Source organism: Ranitomeya imitator, chromosome 3 (assembly GCF_032444005.1).
Source record: "Ranitomeya imitator isolate aRanImi1 chromosome 3, aRanImi1.pri, whole genome shotgun sequence".
Lineage (NCBI taxonomy): Eukaryota > Metazoa > Chordata > Amphibia > Anura > Dendrobatidae > Ranitomeya > Ranitomeya imitator.
This window is the reverse complement of record NC_091284.1, coordinates 28391935-28415048: the sequence shown is the minus strand read 5'-3', so window position 1 is coordinate 28415048 and position 23114 is coordinate 28391935. Positions and strand designations below refer to the sequence as shown.

Sequence of the window (23114 nt, the reverse complement as noted above, 5' to 3'; positions counted from 1 at the left end):
GAACTCGGAGTACTGTCTGATGTTTACGTCCCAGTGTCCTTTGAAAAGCTAGCAAATCATGTGCGTGTACAGTAAAATCACAGAGTGACAGGTTAGAATAGAATAGATAGAATATACTGTATATATAGTGTGTACAGAAAGTATTCATACCCTTTTAAATTTTTCACTCTTTGCTTCATTGCAGCCATTTGGTAAATTTTTTTTCTCATTAATGTACTCTCTGCACCCCATCTTGACTGAAAAAAAATGTAGAAATTAATGCAAATATATTAAAAAGAAGAACTGAAATATCACATGGTCATAGGTATTCAGACCATTTGCTCAGTATTGAGTAGAAGCCCCTTTTGAGCTAGTACAGCCATGAGTCTTCTTGGGAATGATGCAAAAAGTTTTTCAACACCTGGATTTTGGGATCCTCGGACATTCTTCCTTGCAGATCCTCTCCAGGTCCGTCAGGTCGGATGGTGAACGTTGGTGGACGCCATTCTCAGGTGTCTCCAGAGATGCTCAGTTGGGTTTAGGTCAGGGCTCTGGCTGGGCCGGTCAGGAATGGTCACAGAGTTGTTCTGAAGCCACTCCTTTGTTATTTTAGCTGTGTGCTTAGGGTCATTGCCTTGTTGGATGGTGAGCCTTCGGCCAAGTCTGAGGTCGAGAGCACTCTGGAAGAGGTTTTCATCCAGGATATCTCTGTACTTGGCCACATTCATGTTTCCTTCAATGACAACGAGTCCTCCTGTCCCTGCAGCTGAAAGACACCCCCATAGCATGATGCTACCACCACTATGTTTCACTGTTGGGATTGTATTGGGCAGGTGTAACACCCCAGGAGTTTGGTTGTTACAGTGGCATCACCTTCCTCTCTGGGAAGGTGATGCCATCCCAGGAAGTGACAAGGATCCCTTTGACAGGTAACACATACATGCAACATGTTTTGACTATAGGCCAGAAGGGGGCGCTCAAGACCTGGTTTGAGGGTAGCTCCCCTATATATTCTGGCTGGAGGAGGAGTTAGTGGTCAGTCAGGGGTCAGTCAAGAGGAGAGCTGGAGCTGTTCAGATGGTTGGTTCTGCAGCTCCTTACTGGTCAGTCTGTAAGAAAGTGTGAGGGGAGAAGGAGCACAGGAGAAATGAGGATCTGGAGGTTAGCTTCGACTGAGCTCCCTTCATGCTGAAGTGCAGGAACCAGACACCGGGAGTGCGAGGCTGTGTGTATGCCCCACAGCAGAAACAAGAAGGCAGGGAATTTCAAGTCACCTGTCCACAAATGCACCCAAAGGCACAGCAGCATATAGAGCCTGGAGTCGCCACAAGTAGTGACTTGCATTGCCTGCCATGTGGGTACTGTCCTAGGACAGAGAGAGGACCTTCTGAGAAGCCTCAGGCAGCAAGGGACGCACATTACAGCGCAGTAAGGAAGGCTTTCAACCCCACCTGGCTAAGGGGATTCCAAATTGCTTCCAGGCTGCCCAGATTCCAAAGACCATCTGTAACCTGTGTACTTTAACTTCCTCAGTAAAAGGTAAAGAGACTGTTACCTTGTGTCCTTTAATTCTTTCTGACACTACACCATCTAACAACCTTGCCACGGCACCGGGAGCCCTGGGGACTAAGCTTCATCTGTGGGAAGTCATACAATCCCTGCTGCAATAACAAAATCCCCAGTGGTCCCCTTTAAGCAGCGTCGTTCGTCCCTGACCGAATACCACAGGTGGCGTCATGAACATTCTTTATTTTCTTTCAAAACAAACCCTTTAAAGGCCTTCCCTTTAACTTGGAAGTCTAGGGCCACAGGCTGAGTCACCACCACCGTGACTACTCCTTTAACGACCACCGGACCCGGCCCGAATACCCCACGGTCCTAGCTAGCACTCCACAGGTGATGAGCAGTGGCTTATTTTCTCCACACATACTGCTTAGAATTACCACTAAAGAGGTCTATGTTCGTCTCATTAGACCAGAGAATTTTATTTCTCATAGTCTGGGAGTCCTTCATGTGTTTTTTTAGCAAACTCTGTGCGGCTTTCATATGTCTTGCACTGAGGAGAGGCTTCCGTCAGGACACTCTGCCATAAAGGCCCGACTGGTGTAGGGCTGCAGTGATAGTTGGCTTTGGGAAAACTAAGAAGGAACTACGCAGGCGTATTGGCGAACACTTTGGTGACATAAAGCATAAAAGGGCTACACCCATAGCTAAACATGTTAGGTCTGCTCATTGTAATGATACTAAAGCAGTGTCCTTTTGTGTCCTTGAGGTAGTGCGATGTAACTCACGTGGTGGGAATCTTGATAGGCTTCTTCTTCAAAAAGAATGTCAATGGATATTCAGACTTCGAACTCTTGTGCCGGATGGCCTAAATGAGCAACAAAACTATTGCTGCTTTATATGATTCAGGAGCTCACTATCACTAGCCAGTTCTTTGACTGGATGTTCATCCAGTTATATTTTATCATATATCTTTCTTGTATATTTAATTTACTTTTGTAATCCTATCTTGTATACCTGAGATTTTGGAGTAACTTATGGCTACATATTTATATTGTTTATTTCACTTTTATGGTCTATCTGTGCAACTTTGTATGTATATATGTAGTTATGTGTTGTGGTTGTCATTATTGCACTTTAGTTCCATGGTACTTTCTGATTGGACATAATGTAATGTATACACTTTAACATTATTATCTGTATTTTCTTTGTGTTTAGTCTTTGGGTGCTTAATTTTTATCAAGTGGTAATGGCGCTGATATATAAAATAATCATACGCCTTGCCCTTGTTGGCGACGCGTGTGCAGCATTACCCGAGTGCCCTGTTGTGTCTTCAGCGTGAAATGTACCGGCGCATGCGCTGTGATGCGCCTATCATGTGATCGGTACATCTAGCGTCTCCCATTACTATGGAGCATGCGTATTAAGTGCGGAAGCGATCCGACTTCAGGAAGATGGCGTTGATGAGGAATATATTGGCGCTGTGGGCGTGCCCTTATTGGCAACGTGTGCGCAGCATTACCCAAGTGCCCTGTTGTGTCTTCAGCGTGAGATGTACCAGCGCATGCGCTGTGATGCGGCTATCATGTGATCGGTACATCTAGCGTTTCCCATTACTATGGAGCATGCGTATTAAGTGCTGAAGCGATCCGACTTCAGTAAAATGGCGTTGATGAGGAATATATTGACGCCGTGGGCATGCCCTTGTTGGCGACGCATGCGCAGCATTACCCGAGTGCCCTGTTGTGTCTTCAGCGTGAGATGTACCGGCGCATGTGCTGTAATGCGCCTATCATGTGAACGGTACATCTAGCGTCTCCCATTACTATGGAGCATGCGTATTAAGTGCTGAAGCGATCGGATTTCAGTAAAATGGCGCTGATGAGGAATATATGGGCGCCGCGGGCAGATAGTCTGCAGCGGCGTTATAGCCCTTGTGTCCGCCAAACAGGAAGTAAGTGTCCACATGCACTTGGTGGGGTATTTAAGCAGGATCCGTAGGTATGTAGTCGCAGCCTTTCTATGGACAACTCTATACTGACACATTATCGTCTATCCTCTCCTGATGAACCCATGTCTGGGGGAAACGCGTCGAGAATTCTGTTTTGATCTGTGCGAGGAGTCACTCTATCAGGACCTGCAACTGCCCATTCATCGTAAATCCAACAGGTAAGTATCAGATTGCACAATGAGGGTATTTTTGCTACAAGGGGCAAACGGTGCACCTGTTGGTTTGTGGACTGCGGTTGGTGGGTGCAGTGACGCAGTATGATATCTGTATTGTGGTATTTATTTATATACATGTTGTTCACAAACACTTTCATTATAGTAGTACCAGCTTATTTAAAATGACTTTATCTCTGGTATGTTGTTTGTCAAGGTAATGATGATGTTGCAAAGTACCTAGACTTTTTGTTTCCCTGTGTTTATCTATTTGTATAGGATATGCCTGTGAGTATCTGTCTCTTTATATCACATTGTTGGTGGGCCCCATATTTTGCTATTTAAACACTATATGCCATCACAAGTTATTACAACCATCTGGCCTTCTATTTCTGACTATCTCCTTTTAGGGTATAGCTCGGAGATTAGGGACAGTCATCGTACGAGCGGGGGCGCCATTCTCGTATCCCTTAGGGTGCCAACCTCCGCATCTAGGTAGGCATAGAGATATATACAGCATTTTTTAGTGTTTAGGGAAATTTCACCTATATCTGCACATCTGTAGAATTGAGTGATTGTCAACATTGTTGTATCACGGGTACTACTATTTGTAGGTGTGCTTACCTCTTTATTAGTCTATTGAGGTTTTTTGTGACTGGATATTTATTAGTCTAGTCTTATTGTGGGAGGATATCTCCTGTAAATTCCTGAGTTATCTACTATTTTGGCTATTCCTTTTTTTAGGGTATTTCTTTTTGATATTTAATAAAGTATATATATTTTTATGGGTTTTTTTTTCTTTTGTAAAACTTGTCTTTTCCCTCATTGGAGATTTAACGTGTGAGTCAATTTTGTGGAACTTTCTCCCATCTCCCTACTGCATCTCTGGAGTTCAGCCACAGTGATCTTGGAATTCTTCTTTACTTTCTCCCATGATTGCTCAGTTTGGCAGGACGGCCAGGTCTAGGAAGACTTCTGGTTGTCCCAAACTTCTTCCATTTAAGGATTATGGAGGTCACTGTACTATTAGGAACCTTGAGTCCTGCAGAAATTCTTTTGTAACCTTGGCCATATCTGTGCCTTGCCACAATTCTGTCTCTGAGCTCCTTGGCCAGTTCCTTTGACCTCATGATTCTATGAACTATGAGGTCTTATATAGACAGGTGTGCGCCTTTCCAAATAAAGTCCTATCAGTTTAATTAAACACAGCTGGACTCCAAAGAAGGAGTAGAACCATCTCAAGGAGGATCACAAGGAAATGGAGAGCGTGTGACTTAAATATGAGTGTCTGAGCAAATGAAATGAATAGAGGAACTCAGGATTTGGGTGGAATTGGGTTTTACATGTCTACATTGGTAACAATCATTTTGTTCTTTTCTCTAGGAGACAAATCATCCTGTACACCTGGAATAACCATGGCAAGAAACCCAAACTCTGGCACATTATCAGGGCAGTCTCTTGTCCTGAATTGCATTGTGCAGCTCTGTGAATGGGAATTACCCAATGTTACTTGGTGTAAAATAGCGGGACAACAGTGTGATCCCTTGAGAACCAGAGATGGGATCTACTCTAAGCTGGAGGCCCAGAGAAAAGACAACATTGTTTATGTTCTGAAATTTGACTCTGTACAAATTAACGACACTGGATATTATCAATGTAAAGCCAAGTTTAAGAATCAGCAGATAATAGGAAGCCCGGTAGAACTTAATATTGCTGGTGAGTTCCATAGGTTTTCATTGTGATCATGTAAACTGCAAATTATATATGCTCATAGGCCAATGTCTTCGTGGAGACAGCAGCTGCCGAAGGGAAACTGATAGACCACAATCCTTGAAAAAAGGTATGTACGTTAGAAGAATGATAGCTTTCTCTCGTGCCACCTATAGAAGTATAACACTCTCTACACCAACTGGTGGTCTCTGCAAGGAAAAATATCTCCTTAGATCCAACGTCAAAGTCCTCTTAGCCAACTGACACTGTCAAGGTGGCAAGACACCTAAAGTATCTATTCTTATCAGTGAATATGGCAGCAGCTTCTGCCTTGACCCCAAGAACTGAAGCCATGGGAATAGTAGTTTGAGAGCAAAAAGTTTAGAGGTTGACCATGGGGTACCAGAATTCAGTGTGTGGGGTCCCACATCTGTCACAGCACAATTGCATACACTCCTATTCTACGTCTTTTGGTTAAGATGCAAAGTTTTACATTCCCAGCTGAAGATCTGATTGATCAGTTTTACACTGTAAATCTTTCACTATTTTTTGTTTTTGTTTTACTGTGTGCCCTTGTCACAAAGACTTCTCGGGACGCAATTCCCATATGGGTTACCATTTCCAGAGAGAGGATTGTGTGGCCATCAAATTCTGTTCCACCCTACATCCCCTGACTCTTCTTCTTTTGGAGGAGAACTGAAGCAGACTGAGCTCTCAGTTCCTCTAAGGTGGCAGCCCGGGAGGATACAGGGAGAATACCGGACACTCACAAACCTTTGTTGCGGGGATTCCACCGATCCCTGATTCTCCCTGTGGCTTTCTGTCCAGAGGGATTGGGAAAAGATTCGAGTGGGCTGCCATGCACCACATTCTTGTGCACTTTATTGTGTGACACTGCTCACATTTTTGCTCAGTTGGATTTAGATCCCATGCTCTTGAAAAAAAATTAAACAACTCTGCTATTGGATGTTTCCTAACGATATCACCCTGGTTTGGCTAATATCCTTTAATCGTCTGTCACATAAAAAGCCATTAACATTATAAATAGCACATGGTAGATGGAGCCCAATTACATGTTTTCAAGTTATTATAATATATATTGTATTAGCTATTAGGTTATATATTAGTTATATTATTATTAATATTTTATTGTTAATATATAATAATATAATTTATATGTACAAATATAATATAACAATGTAATACAAAATAATAAAATCATCATCATTATATTATATATTACTTATATTATTTGTTAAAGTATTATATAATTAATATATAATATATGTACATTATCATTATAATAATCTATGAATAATATTATTATTCTTTTAATATTATTTTATGTATTACATTTGTTATTTATATTCTTATTAATATTATTATATTGTCAATATACAATATAATATAAGAATAATATATAAGTGTATTATATTATTTATATTATTAGTATTATATTAGCTATTATATTGTATATTAGTTATATTGTTTTTAATATTGTTAAGTTATTAATAATAATAGTAGTAATAATACAATGATATATTTATATATTATTTTCATAAATTATTATTATTATTTATTAATATTATTATTATATTAACTTTTATATTATATATCTATAATATAGCGCTGGGAGCGTCACTCTGTCCGAAGCCTTTATAGACTGCTCAGGCGCAAGCGCCGGTGCAGTCTGGCCCCCACAGAGTGACGCTCCCAGATCGCGGTATGCGTAAGCACTGAACGCATACCGCGATCTCCACTGGAGAGTCAGGGACCGCCAGGAGGGAGGGTAAGTATATTCACCTGTCCTCCGTTCCAGCGCTGCGTGCGGCTCCGTCTCCCGGCTCCTCTGCTGTGACAGAGTCCAGTCACAGGCAGAGGAGACGGAGTGTGTGTTCAAGAAAATGGCGCCTGAAAGCGCGGACTGCGCAGGCGCCGATTCCTGCTGCCGGAATCGGCGCCTGCGCAGTCCGCGCTTTCCGGCGCCATTTTCTTGAAGACACACTCCGGCTCCACTGCAGGTGTGTCTTCAAGAAAATGGCGCCGGAGAGCGCGGACTGCGCAGGTGCCGATTCCTGCTGCCGGAATCGGCGCCTGCGCAGTCTGCTCTTTCCGGCGCCATTTTCTTGAAGACACACCTGCAGTGGAGCCTGATGATAGGTGAGTATGGTATTTTTTTTTTTTTTATATGGCAGCAGCATACGGGGGCATACACACTGGAGCATCTTATGGGGGGCATATAATACAATAGTGGCGCAGGATGGGAGCAGCACATGACAGAACGGGCGCAGGATGGCAGCAGCACATGACAGAACGGGCTCAGGATGGCAGCAGCGTATGACAGAACGGGCGCAGGATGGCAGCAGCACATGACAGAACGGGCTCAGGATGGCAGCAGCGTATGACAGAACGGGCGCAGGATGGCAGTAGCACATGACAGAACGGGCGCAGGATGGGAGCAGCACATGATGGAGACCATATACCAATATAAATGCTCGCCACCCGGGTGTAGAACGGGTTCAATAGCTAGTAGCTATATATTGGCTAATATAGTGTGTACAGTGACAAATATTTGTCAACCAATTTTAATTTCTTATGTACGATATCTTTGACAAATGCAAAATACATTTTGGAATAAAGCGAGAGCAAGTTAGTGATTAAAAAAATTATTTTTGCATAATAGATCTATTTAACCCTGCTGTGGAACCATGGGGTCTTATAGACCCAAGCGCTGAATACATTGAAATATTTGTAAAACTGGTCAATCTCAGACATAGACCTTCTATGTATATTCAAGTAACATATTTCTGCTTATGTTGATGATATTTTGAATTTGTTTTTCAATTTTGTTTCTAAGTTAGTTTCAATTTTCTGTGTTTGGGACTCTCCTGACCCCATAGTACCTTTATTGTCTCACATTTTTTATATATAATTTCTGTTTATTCCCAGATTTTGTAATATAATTGTAAATAAACAATGGCTACAATAATAATAATAATATTATTTATATAGCGCCAACATATTCCGCAGCGCTTTACAGTTTAACAGTTTCAAACACAACAGACATAAGTAACAACGTTAACAATACAATAATTAAAGCTAAATAAAATGGCTAGATGAACTGTGATGACTCCTGATAAAATATTGGCAGCTTTGGATGCTTCTAGTGATGTTGATAATGAAGGTAATTTGGAAGATAATTTGAGCTGAGTCGAAAGGCACCATCAGACGTTCCAAGTGACACCAGCAGTGTTACAGGACAGCGCAAGCGGTGCTATGTTTGTCCTCGATCGAAGGACAAAAAGACGAGATTTGTTTGCAATGACTGCAAGAAGTTCATTTGTGAAGAACATGGCAGTATGACGTGCAATGAATGAAAGGGCTAAATTTATTGCCAGATCATTCGTTGTCATTATGTTTTTACTAAAAATCCACACAGTTGCAGATATGGTGCATTTTTTTTAATTGAATTTGAATACTTTTAGTTATTATTAGTAAAGCATTTTGGTATAAATTTCAGTTTGTGTTTGATGATGACAAATAAATCACTTCAACGTTACGTTTGATTTCATAACTGTGTTCTGAAATGATGACAGAATAAAACTTGATTATTCTGAACAGCTAGCATGTTCATTTTTAATGAAATATGATGATTTTGAGCCTGGGGTCATATAGACCCCATGGTACCAAAGCAGTGATTTTTTTTTCATGGTTCCACAGCAGGGTTAAAAATATTATATTTGTTTTTTTAGTGATTTAATTTACTGTATTTTCTTTTGTTTAATACAAATAAAATCTAATAAAATCACCTCTGCTAAACAGGCCTATTCTACATCCCTCGTATCTTTTTTATCCCACAACCCCAAACAGTTGTTCAACACTTTTAACTCCCTCCTCCGCCCACCACTGCCCCCTCCGAGTTCTCTAATCGTTGCCGAGGATTTTGCCACGCACTTCAAAAATAAGATCGACCAAAGGCAAATCTTTGTCGTCAAACCACCTCAACCCCTTTGTATACCAGACCAAATGCCCTAACCCCATAACTTCCCTCTCCAAAATCACTGAAGGGGATCTTGCTCTCCAAATCACACCTCACCACTTGTGCTCTTGACCCCATCCCATCCAACCTCCTCCCCAACCTCACCACAACACTAATCCCATCCCTAACCCATCTCTTCAACCTATGACTAACTTCTGGTACCTTCCCCTCTGCTTTCAAAAATGCCACAATCACACTTATCCTCAAAAAGCCATCCCTTGACCCGAGCGCTATGTCCAGCTATCGCCCAATAACTTTGCTCCCATTTGCTTCCAAACTCCTTCAGCAGCGCGTCCACGCTGAACTTTCCTTTCACTTTGCATCTAACTCTCTCTTCGACAACGTACAATCTGGCTTCCGTCCCCACCATTCCACTGAGACTGCCCTGACCAAAATTAAGTAACGACTTACTTACAGCCAAAGCTAACAGACAATTCTCTGTACTCCTCCTTCTAGACCTGTCCTCTGCCTTCGACACAGTTGACCACTGCCTCCTACTACAGATCCTCTCTTCCTTTGGTGTCAAACGCTTTGCCCTATCTTTGATATCCTCATACCTTATCCTTCATCTCACCCCCTCTCTGTTGGTGTCCCTCATGGCTCTGTCCTAGGGCCCTTACTGTTCTCAATCTATACACTCGGCTTAGGACAACTCATAAGGTCCTATGGCTTCCAGTACCATCTATATGCCGATGACACTCAGATCTACCTCTCTGGCCCAGATGCCACCTCTCTGCTCTCCAGAATCCCAGAGTGTTTATCAGCCATATCCTTCTTCTTCTCCTCTCGCTTCCTCGAGCTCAATGTGGACAAATCTGAACTAATTATCTTTCCTCCATCTCGCACATCTTCCCTACCTGATCTATCTATCACCTCCATCTTAAAAATGTTTCCAGAATCCGTACTTTCTTCAACCCTCACCCTAATCATCTCCCTCCTCGACTACTGCAACATCCTCCTCTGTGGCCTCCCTGCTAACACTCTCGCACCCCTCCAGTCCATCCTTCATTCTGCTGCCCGAGTAATTAATCTCTCTCCTCGCTACACTTCTGCTTCCCCTCTTTGCAAATCCCTTCACTGGCTCACAATTTCCCAGCGTATCCAGTTTAAACTACTAACACTGACCTACAAAGCCATCCATAATCTTTCTCCTCCGTATATTTCCAAACTAATCTCTCAATATCTTCCCTCACGTAATTTCTGTACAGTCTGTCATTGTTAGTTTTGTTTACTGTAAGCGATATCTGTATTTTGATGTAACCCCTTCTCATGTACAGCACCATGGAATTAATGGTGCTATATAAATAAATAATAATAAAATAATAACAATATTCATTTTCCTTTACAAATTACTGAAAAATGCAGAGAAATGTTGAAAAATTGTGATTCTGACTTTTTCTTGCTTTTTTTTTTTTTTTCTTGTATTCATTTTACAATAAAAATGACCTGGTAACATGATTTTCCAGGTCACTAAAATTACAGTAATACAAAATGTGAATATTTTTTCTGAGGTTTTTTTTATTTGAGTGACGAAACAAAAAATGTAAAATTTGTTAATGAAAATTTGGTTTGAGTCGACTTTTACTGAGACTCCTAAGGTATTACATTTTTGGGTCGATAGAGCCGTGTGCGGGCTTGGTTTTCATTTGTCAAGCTGATTTTTTTTTTTTCATGCAATTTTGGCGTGCATGTGATATTATGATTGCTTTTTATTGCATTTATAGGGAGCGAAAAAAAACGCAGTTTTCACAATCTGATTTTTTTTTAGTCTATACTTCTTTTACTGCTTAGATTAATTAGTTTTATATTTTGATAGATCAGCCTTGTGCTGTGACATCAAGATTACTTTTTTTTCCCCTTTCTCTTTTCTTTATTTTTACTGGTGGAAAAGAAACAAGATTACAGTTTTTATATTTTCTATTTCCTTTTCAGCTTTATCTTTTCTTTTTTTTTTAGCTGCCAAGACAAACAATTGGATCCCTGTGATTGCGTTGTGGGGAGCCAATGGTAGCCGATGCACAGACAGCTGCACTTAAATGGTTAAAGAGCAGCAATTGGAGCTTGTTCAGATCTCTGCTATTACACAACCTGTCAACAGTTTAAGACAAAAAAATATAGAAAAAAGCACACAAAAAAAAGCAGTCTTTTCTTTAGGATATTAAGTTGGTTTGAGTCATAGTCTCATAACTAGATCAAGCGTGTAAATGAGGATGTAACACATAATTTCTCTTTTTGTTTGACCAGATTGATTATGTCTTGTTTCATTTTCAGGAGAAAGTGTGATTGAAAATTCCACTGCAATAAATACCACAGAGACAGGTAAATGCTTTTTATTCTAAGATACTGTAAATATCTGCAAAAATTGTTGGTAATTTTCGTGTATTTTCTGGAAATTCCTTCAAATACAAAATAAAAAGGAAATTTTCACCTAAACGTATTCTGTAATTCCCCCTTTTTACCAACTGTTTATAAGAGGACATATAACAGGTTGTGATTGGACAGTCATATGATTTCCTAGGCCAGTGGAGAAAGAGAAAGACTTGGGCATGGGTGGGGCTTGTCAACTCCCTGAGTTTCTGGGTCCTAAACTCTCGCCTCTATGAGCCTGCCAATTAGTTCCTATCAGGTGTAAAAGATCTGTGCGGCTCATATTATTTATTATCTCATTATAAACATTGATCGCTAGGTGATCAAACAAAGTTACTAATAATTAAAAAGTAAAGAAAAAAGTTTGGTTTGGTCCAAAATATGAATGCAATGTGGAACCTGATGATATTCACATCTTATTAATATTTTTCAACGTCTTTAATGTTCGACTTCTGTTTTTCCTCCAAGGCAACACCACAAAGGGAACAGATACAATTCGGAATATGACATTATTGTTATACATTGCATCAACCCTGGGAGGGCTCTGTGTTTTTATTATCACCATCTCCTTGTTGACTTACTGTATAAGACGTCTTAAAGGTAACTTTTTGGCAGTTTGTATTTTAAGTATCTCCGAGAGATGATTCTGTACCCCGAGTGTCAGTGTCATTACCCTGTACCCCCAGTGTCAGTGTCATTATCCTGTACCCCGAGTGTCAGTGTCATTATCCTGTACCCCCAGTGTCAGTGTCATCATCCTGTACCCCCGAGTGTCAGTGTCATTATCCTGTACCCCCAGTGTCAGGGTCATTATCCTGTACCCCGAGTGTCAGTGTCATTATCCTGTACCCCCAGTGTCAGTGTCATTATCCTGTACCCCCAGTGTCAGGGTCATTATCCTGTACCCCCAGTGTCAGTGTCATTATCCTGTACCCCCCAGTGTCAGTGTCATTATCCTGTACCCCCAGTGTCAGTGTCATTATCCTGTACCCCCAGTGTCAGGGTCATTATCCTGTACCCCGAGTGTCAGTGTCATTATCCTGTACCCCCAGTGTCAGTGTCATTATCCTGTACCCCCAGTGTCAGTGTCATCATCCTGTACCCCCGAGTGTCAGTGTCATTATCCTGTACCCCCAGTGTCAGGGTCATTATCCTGTACCCCGAGTGTCAGTGTCATTATCCTGTACCCCCAGTGTCAGTGTCATTATCCTGTACCCCCAGTGTCAGGGTCATTATCCTGTACCCCGAGTGTCAGTGTCATTACCCTGTACCCCCAGTGTCAGTGTCATTATCCTGTACCCCCAGTGTCAGTGTCATTATCCTGTACCCCCCAGTGTCAGTGTCATTATCCTGTACCCCCAGTGTCAGTGTCATTATCCTGTACCCCCAGTGTCAGGGTCATTATCCTGTACCCCGAGTGTCAGTGTCATTATCCTGTACCCCCAGTGTCAGTGTCATTATCCTGTACCCCCAGTGTCAGGGTCATTATCCTGTACCCCGAGTGTCAGTGTCATTACCCTGTACCCCCAGTGTCAGTGTCATTATCCTGTACCCCCAGTGTCAGTGTCATTATCCTGTACCCCCCAGTGTCAGTGTCATTATCCTGTACCCCCAGTGTCAGTGTCATTATCCTGTACCCCCAGTGTCAGTGTCATTATCCTGTACCCCGAGTGTCAGTGTCATTATCCTGTACCCCGAGTGTCAGTGTCATTATCCTGTACCCCGAGTGTCAGTGTCATTATCCTGTACCCCCAGTGTCAGTGTCATTATCCTGTACCCCGAGTGTCAGTGTCATTATCCTGTACCCCCAGTGTCAGTGTCATTATCCTGTACCCCGAGTGTCAGTGTCATTATCCTGTACCCCCAGTGTCAGTGTCATTATCCTGTACCCCCAGTGTCAGTGTCATTATCCTGTACCCCGAGTGTCAGTGTCATTATCCTGTACCCCGAGTGTCAGTGTCATTATCCTGTACCCCGAGTGTCAGTGTCATTATCCTGTACCCCCAGTGTCAGTGTCATTATCCTGTACCCCCAGTGTCAGTGTCATTATCCTGTACCCCCAGTGTCAGTGTCATTATCCTGTACCCCCAGTGTCAGTGTCATTATCCTGTACCCCCAGTGTCAGTGTCATTATCCTGTACCCCGAGTGTCAGTGTCATTATCCTGTACCCCCAGTGTCAGTGTCATTATCCTGTACCCCCAGTGTCAGTGTCATTATCCTGTACCCCCAGTGTCAGTGTCATTATCCTGTACCCTGAGTGTCAGTGTCATTATCCTGTACCCCCCAGTGTCAGTGTCATTATCCTGTACCCCCAGTGTCAGTGTCATTATCCTGTACCCCCAGTGTCAGTGTCATTATCCTGTACCCCCAGTGTCAGTGTCATTATCCTGTACCCCGAGTGTCAGTGTCATTACCCTGTACCCCCAGTGTCAGTGTCATTATCCTGTACCCCCCAGTGTCAGTGTCATTATCCTGTACCCCCAGTGTCAGTGTCATTATCCTGTACCCCCAGTGTCAGTGTCATTATCCTGTACCCCCAGTGTCAGTGTCATTATCCTGTACCCCAGTGTCAGTGTCATCATCCTGTACCCCCAGTGTCAGTGTCATTATCCTGTACCCCCAGTGTCAGTGTCATTATCCTGTACCCCCAGTGTCAGTGTCATTATCCTGTACCCCCAGTGTCAGTGTCATTATCCTGTACCCCCAGTGTCAGTGTCATTATACTGTATCCCCAGTGTCAGTGTCATTATCCTGTACCCAGAGTGTCAGTGTCATCATCCTGTACCCCCAGTGTCAGTGTCATTATCCTGCACCCCCAGTGTCAGTGTCATTATCCTGTACCCCGAGTGTCAGTGTCATTATCCTGTACCCCCAGTGTCAGTGTCATTATCCTGTACCCCCAGTGTCAGTGTCATCATCCTGTACCCCCAGTGTCAGTGTCATTATCCTGTACCCCCAGTGTCAGTGTCATTATACTGTACCCCCAGTGTCAGTGTCATTATCCTGTACCCCCAGTGTCAGTGTCATTATCCTGTACCCCCAGTGTCAGTGTCATTATCCTGTACCCCGAGTGTCAGTGTCATTATCCTGTACCTCCAGTGTCAGTGTCATTATCCTGTACCCCCAGTGTCAGTGTCATTATCCTGTACCCCCAGTGTCAGTGTCATTATACTGTACCCCCAGTGTCAGTGTCATTATCCTGTACCCCCAGTGTCAGTGTCATTATACTGTACCCCCAGTGTCAGTGTCATTATCCTGTACCCCCAGTGTCAGTGTCATTATCCTGTACCCCCAGTGTCAGTGTCATTATCCTGTACCCCGAGTGTCAGTGTCATTATCCTGTACCCCGAGTGTCAGTGTCATTATTCTGTACCCCCAGTGTCAGTGTCATTATCCTGTTGCCCAAGTGTCAGCGTCATTATCCTGTACCTCCAGTGTCAGTGTCATTATCCTGTACCCCCAGTGTCAGTGTCATTATCCTGTACCCCCAGTGTCAGTGTCATTATACTGTACCCCCAGTGTCAGTGTCATTATCCTGTACCCCCAGTGTCAGTGTCATTATCCTGTACCTCCAGTGTCAGTGTCATTATCCTGTACCCCCAGTGTCAGTGTCATTATCCTGTTGCCCAAGTGTCAGTGCCATTATCATGTACCCCTATATTTTTATATCATTTTTGTTACATTAATACATTATATTGCAACATATAAAACCTGTGGTAAATACACTGTCATTATTGGGGTTTCCTTTCTATAGTATATTATATACTTTTACTCTGACAATGTTTTTACTGTGATGTGTGTTAATAAAAAAAGCCATAAATTGTAGGTAATAATTATATTTTCTTTATTTCTCCAAAGTAACGCACAGATCATCATCTCAGGACCGTGCGACTACTGAAGAGGTGAGTTTTGTTTCCCTGGTTCCATTACAGTCAATACTTTATTTGACTTTTTACCTTTTCCTCGCTCTGCTCTGGATGGGACTTCACCATGCAATCATTTAATCGTTCAGTAATCACCTGCAATATTTCGGTATTTCTGTGTATTATGCCTCTGAGTATTACACTACTTAGCCCATTAGGTTGCCGAAAAGACACTTCAGGTAAAATGAATGCACTGTGTAAAGCCAAGTGCAGGGCTTGAGCCTGCAGAACCTCCCCAAACTCTACCCAAGTCATATCCCACCAATGACGACATGCAGTGACTTGATAATGTTCATCGAGTATTAATACGTCCCTATTTTTTTTTAGCTCCAGTTTGTAGCCATGTCAGGAAGTCTGAAGAACTGTTCGAAACAGACACATGGAGGAACTCTGAAGGACACAGACCAGACTGCCGTAGCTGTTGAGGTCACATATGACAATGCTCACTTGGGTTACAAGTCCACTCCAAAAGAAGAAGACTCCATTGTCTATGCTGATCTAAACTACAACAGCAAAAAGACAATTTTTCAGTTTGAAGACGACAATGAAATTGAATACGCCACAGTACATACACAGTCCTGAGAAAAAATGATCATTAAGATATGAGATGACCTAATATGTCATATCCAAATGATGAGGCCAGATGTTCTTTGGAGAACTGGAGTTATTGTAGTCCAACACGAACGATCATTTATAGCATTACTCTGTGGAGAACCCAAAAAATGAAAACAATTCTTCAAGATGTCTACTCTGAGATATGAGCTCCTCACATTGGTCAAGGCTAAGATGGACCTACTGTTTTCGACAGTTTTGGACTGGTTAAACGTCTAGAGTAATATATACATTAGATAAGGTTATAATACATTTCTAATTCTCCAATGTATAGAATAATCATTTAGCTAAAAAAAACAAGAGCTATTCAATGATTGTATATTGAGAAGTAAAAGTGGTATATTGTCTTTTGAACGTTCTAGAAGTCTTCTGGGACAAAAAATATCCCAATTTGTCTTTGACTATTCAACTTTGAAATTATAGATAAGGTATAGCTTTATGAAAAGGAGATAAAGGTGCTACTTAAAGAGAGTTTATTGAGATTTCAATGTTGGGAACCTCCCCAAATTCCCCAAAATTGGCACAGGAAAGAAATATATCTTGGTACCGTGTTAGCCAGTAGATAGAAAAATATTTAGAATTGAGAGTCCTCAGTGGTTGATACCTTTTTTCCTGATGAAGAGACCTGTGTAGTCTCGAAAGCTTGCAATTTGTTACCATCTTTTCAGTTAGCCATTAAAAGGTATCAACCACTGAGGACTCTCAAAAATTGGCAACATTTTGGGGTTATATGGTGCTTCTTACAACTCTGATGTTCTGAAATCTAAGAAGACCATTGAGATCAGTGTTAATTACAATTAAAATTAATGATTCTTCTAGAGACACATTCTAGAAAACACCACAAATTGTAGATGGGGTTCAAGCACATTAGTCTTAAAATTGGTCTCTTTACCTTTGGAATACGTGAAAGTTTCAGCTGATAGACCCTAATAAATTCATGTCAGGTTGGGGTTTCAGCTCACGGATCCCATTAATGTTGGAGTGTTAGCTCTCAGACCTTCATTATGTTTTCTTAGGTTTGGGGTTCAAGGTCATAGATTCCAATTTTTTTTTGGTCAAGATATGAAGTCTGTTGGCTTGTCTAGAAGTTTCCAAACTTGTAATTATTTACTGAATTATAGGCAAATGAATGTATATGTAGCAGGAATAAATGTCACGTCCTACGCTCAATACAATAGTTGAACTTCCCTACGGTGCCCGAAAACTGATTTAAAAACTCGATAAAATTAATAAATAAGAAGTGGATGAGCCGTCTCCAACTCAACTTGGAATGATGACGTCAATGTCTACTTGACGTCTAGTGGACTGATCAAGGTTTACGGGGGCTCCTTGGCAAAATAATGAAGACTGAAGAAGGCAAGCAAAGTTAACTCATGACATAATAATCATGTTCTTACTATGAGATTTAGAAAATGTGAGATTGAAGCTAGCTAAAAAGGAGTTTTAGAAACCTATGAAGGCTTTCACTTTCTGTAGACAGGTTGAGGAAATGATGAAGATGTCTAAAGGCTTGGCTCGAAGTTTGATTCTAGCGGACATCACAATCTTCTGGGTTTCCGTCTAGTAATTAACAGAGACTCATTCATGCACCACTGCGGGGTTTGCGCTATGGATGGGTTGGTGGAGACCCCAGTTAGTTTTCCCCCAATTACACATTTTATGATATAGACGTGTACTGCTGGGTAAATCTTGTACTTCTTTTGTGATTTTTTTCTTGCTATCATGTCATGTGCTGCTCTATATAATCCTTACAGTATATCTATTAGATGAAAGATCACAAATAGATTGCTACCTCAATGACTTTATTTCCTGAGACTAGACCTAACACGTTCCTGTGTATATATAGAGCTATTATTTTGTACTAAATGACTAAAATTCTATGAGATGTTGAATGATTGTAATTTAAAATAGACAATTAATGATTGTAAATTATATGACGAGCGATTAAAATATATTCATGCTTTCCGTGATATGTTTGCAACTTTTTAAAAAGACATCATCACAGTTTTTCATGTACATTTTTGAAACAGAAGTTGATTAAAGATACCAAGAGTCGCCCATCAGACCATCTACTCAACCCGGAGGTCTAAACATTAGGAAGCAAGACAACAAAGACCTACGGCCTATCCTAAAAATGGACATCAACCGTCTCATCTATCAGAGGTCTATTGCCAGGGATCCCTGCTGGTCAGCTTCAATTAAAAAAAAAATCTGTGTGAATATGACCCTTATTCCCATCCCAAATTCCAAGATCCAGTAGTATATGGGCCCTTGGGAAACAAAAAGTCACAGGACGTCCCTTGTCTACAGCACCTTAGGCATAAAGGGAATCTGTCATCTGAAAATGAGCTATTGCTTCAATTTAGCTTCTATATTAAAAGCTATTTTTTTATTTCATACCACACTCTACATATTTTTAAAAAAATCTGCAATCCTATTTTATCTACTGTATATAGAGGTGTTATAAGTCATTGTACAGGAGGGGGAGGTGAGCTGTGACATCTAAGGTGAATGGTTGATTCTGTGTTATTTACTGTATATAGAGGTGTTATCAGGCATTGTACAGGAGGAGGAGGTGAGCTGTGACATCACCTAGTGTGAATGGTGGATCCTGTGTTATCTACTGTATATAGAAGTGTTATCAGTCATTGTACAGGAGGAGGTGAGCTGTGACATCACCTATTGTGAATGGTGGATCCTGTGTTATCTACTGTATATAGAAGTGTTATCCGTCATTGTAGAGGAGGGAGAGGAGGTGAGCTGTGACATCACCTATTGTGAATGGTGGATCCTGTGTTATCTACTGTATATAGAGGTGTTATCAGTCATTGTACAGGAGGAGGAGGTGAGCTGTGACATCACCTATTGTGAATGGTGGATCCTGTGTTATCTACTGTATATAGAGGTGTTATCAGTCATTGTAGAGGAGGGAGAGGATGTGAGCTGTGACCTCACATATTGTTAATGCAATCTTGTCTGTGGTAATAATGAGATGACTGTGGAGTAATTATCTTTACAAAAGCGGAAGTGTAATTCTATTATAAAGCGCAATGGCCAGAGTTAAGAGATTGTAGATAAAGAAGGAAAACTTGACCAAAAATTGTTAAAATAGGTTTAATGTAAAAAGTAAATCTTTGTCTCTCTCAAAAACAAAAAAATTCATTTTTTTTTATGTAGGTGTCCATACACAGGCGTGGTGCAGTTTCCGAATAAAGCATCCATCCGTGTCTAATATTGGACATCCCCTTTCAGTGCAAAGATGTCGTGTACAGGATTATACAAAAAAAAAGTAATAATATGAGTCTCACAAAATCACTAGATTTGTCGGGGTTGAAATGTGATGTTATTTTACGAGAAGGCAATTGAGATTTTTTCAAGGTTGGGGAGATTTCAGTGATAATTTTAGAAATAATTATCACATAGACAATAATAGTGAAACTCAAATACCACACAATCACATAACTATTACAATTACATCATGCACGAGCCTGACAGTCTTCCGGTGCTTTTTGAAAATCATAGAGTTACTTTTTGTATAATTTTGTGCTCCTCCTCACAGTTCCTGCACTGACACATTGAAACAAGCCATCAGACAGGAAAGAATTCAGCTCTTCGTGTGCAATATTGCTTATCGAGCCGCATTTATCAGAAATGTCTTACAGAAAAATAGCTTTTATTTCTCATAGCCACCAATCAGTGCTCGGCTTTCACCAGAACAACCAATCAGAGCTCAGCTTCACTTTACCAGAGCAACCAATCAGAGCTCAGCTTTCATTTTACCTCAGCAGTGTTAGTAATGTGTGTGGCTGTCGTCTCCTTCCTGTCAGAGTGTTTCTCTGCAGAGGACATGTCGTGTGTAAAAACATGGCGTACTGTGATAATAGAGGTGATGTTACTGTGATAATGGAGGTGGTGTACACACAGGATCAGTCACAGAAACACACGACTGTTCTGCTGGGCGATGTCCAGACCTTCACGATCCAGTAATAAGCAGTATATATGATTTGGAGTTAAAATAGTATAAAACAGGATCCATGGCCAATGCGTAAAGAAATAAAAACTCATGTTCAAGACACCCCTCTTTGTTTTAGATGTCCAGGAGTGGATCTGTAAAAAGTTAAGTTAGCATTTTCACTGAAATTTGTCCAAATTTTTTTTATTTTATTTGTTTGCAGTTTATTCAAAGTGAGTCAAGTGTTCCTTATTACAATCTGGGGTCCCTCCATACCCCAAACTATAGCAAGTGGGGTAAAAAAAATATACCTACTCCAGGCAGCTTTCTGACTGTTCCTCACAGTTCAAGCCCTGACTTCAGTAACAGCAGGTCATCTTCACTGGTTTCATTTGGTCGTTGGCGCCACGTGATATTGTGAAGCGCTTTGCCCCATAACAGAATTATGTCACATGGTTTAAAGGGCCCATATACATTGGCAAATTTGGCCAACATTTATTTAATGTCAATGGCTTTGGCCTACAGTCTAATGTGTATGGCAGTTCGAAAAGGTTTGGAGACTCCAATCTTTTTGTTCCTAAGGCTACATCCCCACGGTCAGTAATCAACAGCGCTTTGGATGCAGCACACGTCCGCTCCGTCCAAAGCGATGCCAGCTTTTGAACGGAGGTGATTCCTCATGTTTTCATTGAACCGAGCCTAATCACTGCGCCCAATACATTGGACTAGTGATATTTATCTTAAATAAATAGATAAATAAATAGACATGCTGCTGTCTCGAAAGACGCGTCGCATGTCCATCTCCGCAGGGAAGCCGGAGGCGTCGGTGTACGCATAGTGGAGACGGGATTTCTTGAGTGAAATTTTTTGGTTGAAATTTAAGTCGAATTAGATTTACGGTACCTAAAAGTGATTAATTCATGTCTACGAAAAGGCCAAAGAAATCGATGCGAAAAATGGTGAAATCATGTGCCTCCTTCGGGGGAACAATATATCGACGTGTACGGAAATCGCTGGGGAACTCTACCAAAAACACTGAATATTTTAAGCAGAGATTGTCAGATACTATTAATAAGAGGTACCCTGATGGCACTACAGTGGGGTGGGGATACCATAGTATTTGGCGCTATCCCTTGAGGGCATCCTGCTAACACTTTTATGTATGGGACCACCCTGCTGCTAATCCTAATTTTGCTGGCAATAAATTAGGATACTACGTAGAAAGGCACTGCTGGATTATTTATGTATGGGGGTGGCATGCTATTAAATATGAGGGTACTCTAATGACAATATTAAGGGGGTCACCCTGCTGACATAAATAATAATGGACTCGGTAAAAAAGTACTTAACTAAAACAATTAAAGTGTTATTGTCAATACATTAAGTATTCACCTATCCATAGGAGACCACTGAGACCCTAAGTCAGGGCTGGCTTCAGGTTTTTGAGGGCCCTGGGCGAAAGAGTTTCAGTGGGCCCCCCCTTTAACACATATCAGGATTCATGATCGCATATATCACAGTCATGTAGTATATAACACAGCCATGTAGCATATAACACATCCATGTAGTATATAGCAGCCCACGTAGCGTATAACACAGCCACGTAATATATAGCACAGCCCACGTAGCATATAACAGCCCATATAGTATATAGAACGGCCACATATGATATAAAACAGCCCACGTAGTATATAACACAGCCCACGTAGTATATAGAACAGCCCATGTAGTATATAACACGGCCCACGTAGTATATAGCACAGCCCACGCAGCATATAACAGCCCATATAGTATATAGCACAGCCCACGTAGAATATAACAGCCCATATAGTATATAACACAGCCAAGTAGTATATAGCACAGCCAAGTAGTATATAACACAGCCAAGTAGTATATAACACAGCCAAGTAGTATATAACACAGCCATGTAGTATATAACACAGCCATGTAGTATATAACACAGCCATGTAGTATATAGCACAGACATGTAGTATATAGCACAGACATGTAGTATATAGCACAGACATGTAGTATATAGCACAGACATGTAGTATATAGCACAGACATGTAATATACAGCACAGCCCCCTCCCCCCAAGAATGGCCCCATAGTCCAATACTCTTTGTTATAGTTACAAAAAAAAAAAAACACTCCTCACCTCTCCGGTCTCGGCGGCTGCAGCTGCACTGCCTGACACACAGCAAGTGCGCGATGATGTCATCGCGCAATCACAGCGGCAGTGTCAGAGGCAGAGTGGGGAATGATGGGAGAGGGAGCATCAGGTGACGCTCTCTCCTCCATCATTTGCTTTGAACTTTACCGGCAGACGCCGTTATAGTTCAATGCGGAGACGGGGGAGTTGGCGCTGGCGACAGGCGGGCCCCCCTGCCTCACAGAGGCCCCATAGCGGCTGCATGATGAGCCGCTAGCTGACGGCCCCTGGAGGAGCGGGGGCCCTAGGCAGCTGCCTGCCCCTAATGCTGGCTCTGAATGGGCCCCCCTGTCTCGCCAGGGCCCCGGCACTTGCCTGGGTACGCCGGGTGCTGACGCCGGCCCTGCCCTAAGTGATCACATGAATGGAGCTCTAGAAGTCTGTAGAGCCCCATTTTTTAAGGAGCGGAGGTGCGCGTATTTTGTCTCCACTCCCTTTATTGTCTATAGGACTGCAAAAGAAAGCCAAATACAGTGATTCCCCAAGAAAATGTAATGGAGCTATAGCTGAGCATGTGCACCTTCTCTCCTTTCCAGACTGGACCCTGCAGAGCTCAGGTCCCAATTTCCAGAGCCCTGTTTTTGGGACCACTGGTGGTCACGACAGGAGAACTCCTAGTGATCAGTTATCTCCTATACAATGTTTGAGGGGCA

At 41.8% G+C, this 23114-nt stretch overlaps 1 protein-coding gene across 1 annotated transcript in view; it reads left to right on the top strand.

Annotated features, from left to right (window-relative positions):
* BTLA (B and T lymphocyte associated) overlaps positions 1-18267 on the top strand; it is a 54144-nt gene extending 35877 nt beyond the window's left edge. Inside the window, exons 2-6 of the mRNA XM_069760640.1 lie at positions 5029-5361; positions 11666-11713; positions 12230-12361; positions 15621-15664; positions 16013-18267. Coding sequence (XP_069616741.1) covers positions 5029-5361; positions 11666-11713; positions 12230-12361; positions 15621-15664; positions 16013-16267 — 812 coding nt within the window. The 3' untranslated portion in view covers positions 16268-18267. The remainder of the gene's footprint in view (positions 1-5028; positions 5362-11665; positions 11714-12229; positions 12362-15620; positions 15665-16012) is intronic.
* The last annotated feature ends 4847 nt before the right edge of the window (positions 18268-23114 follow it).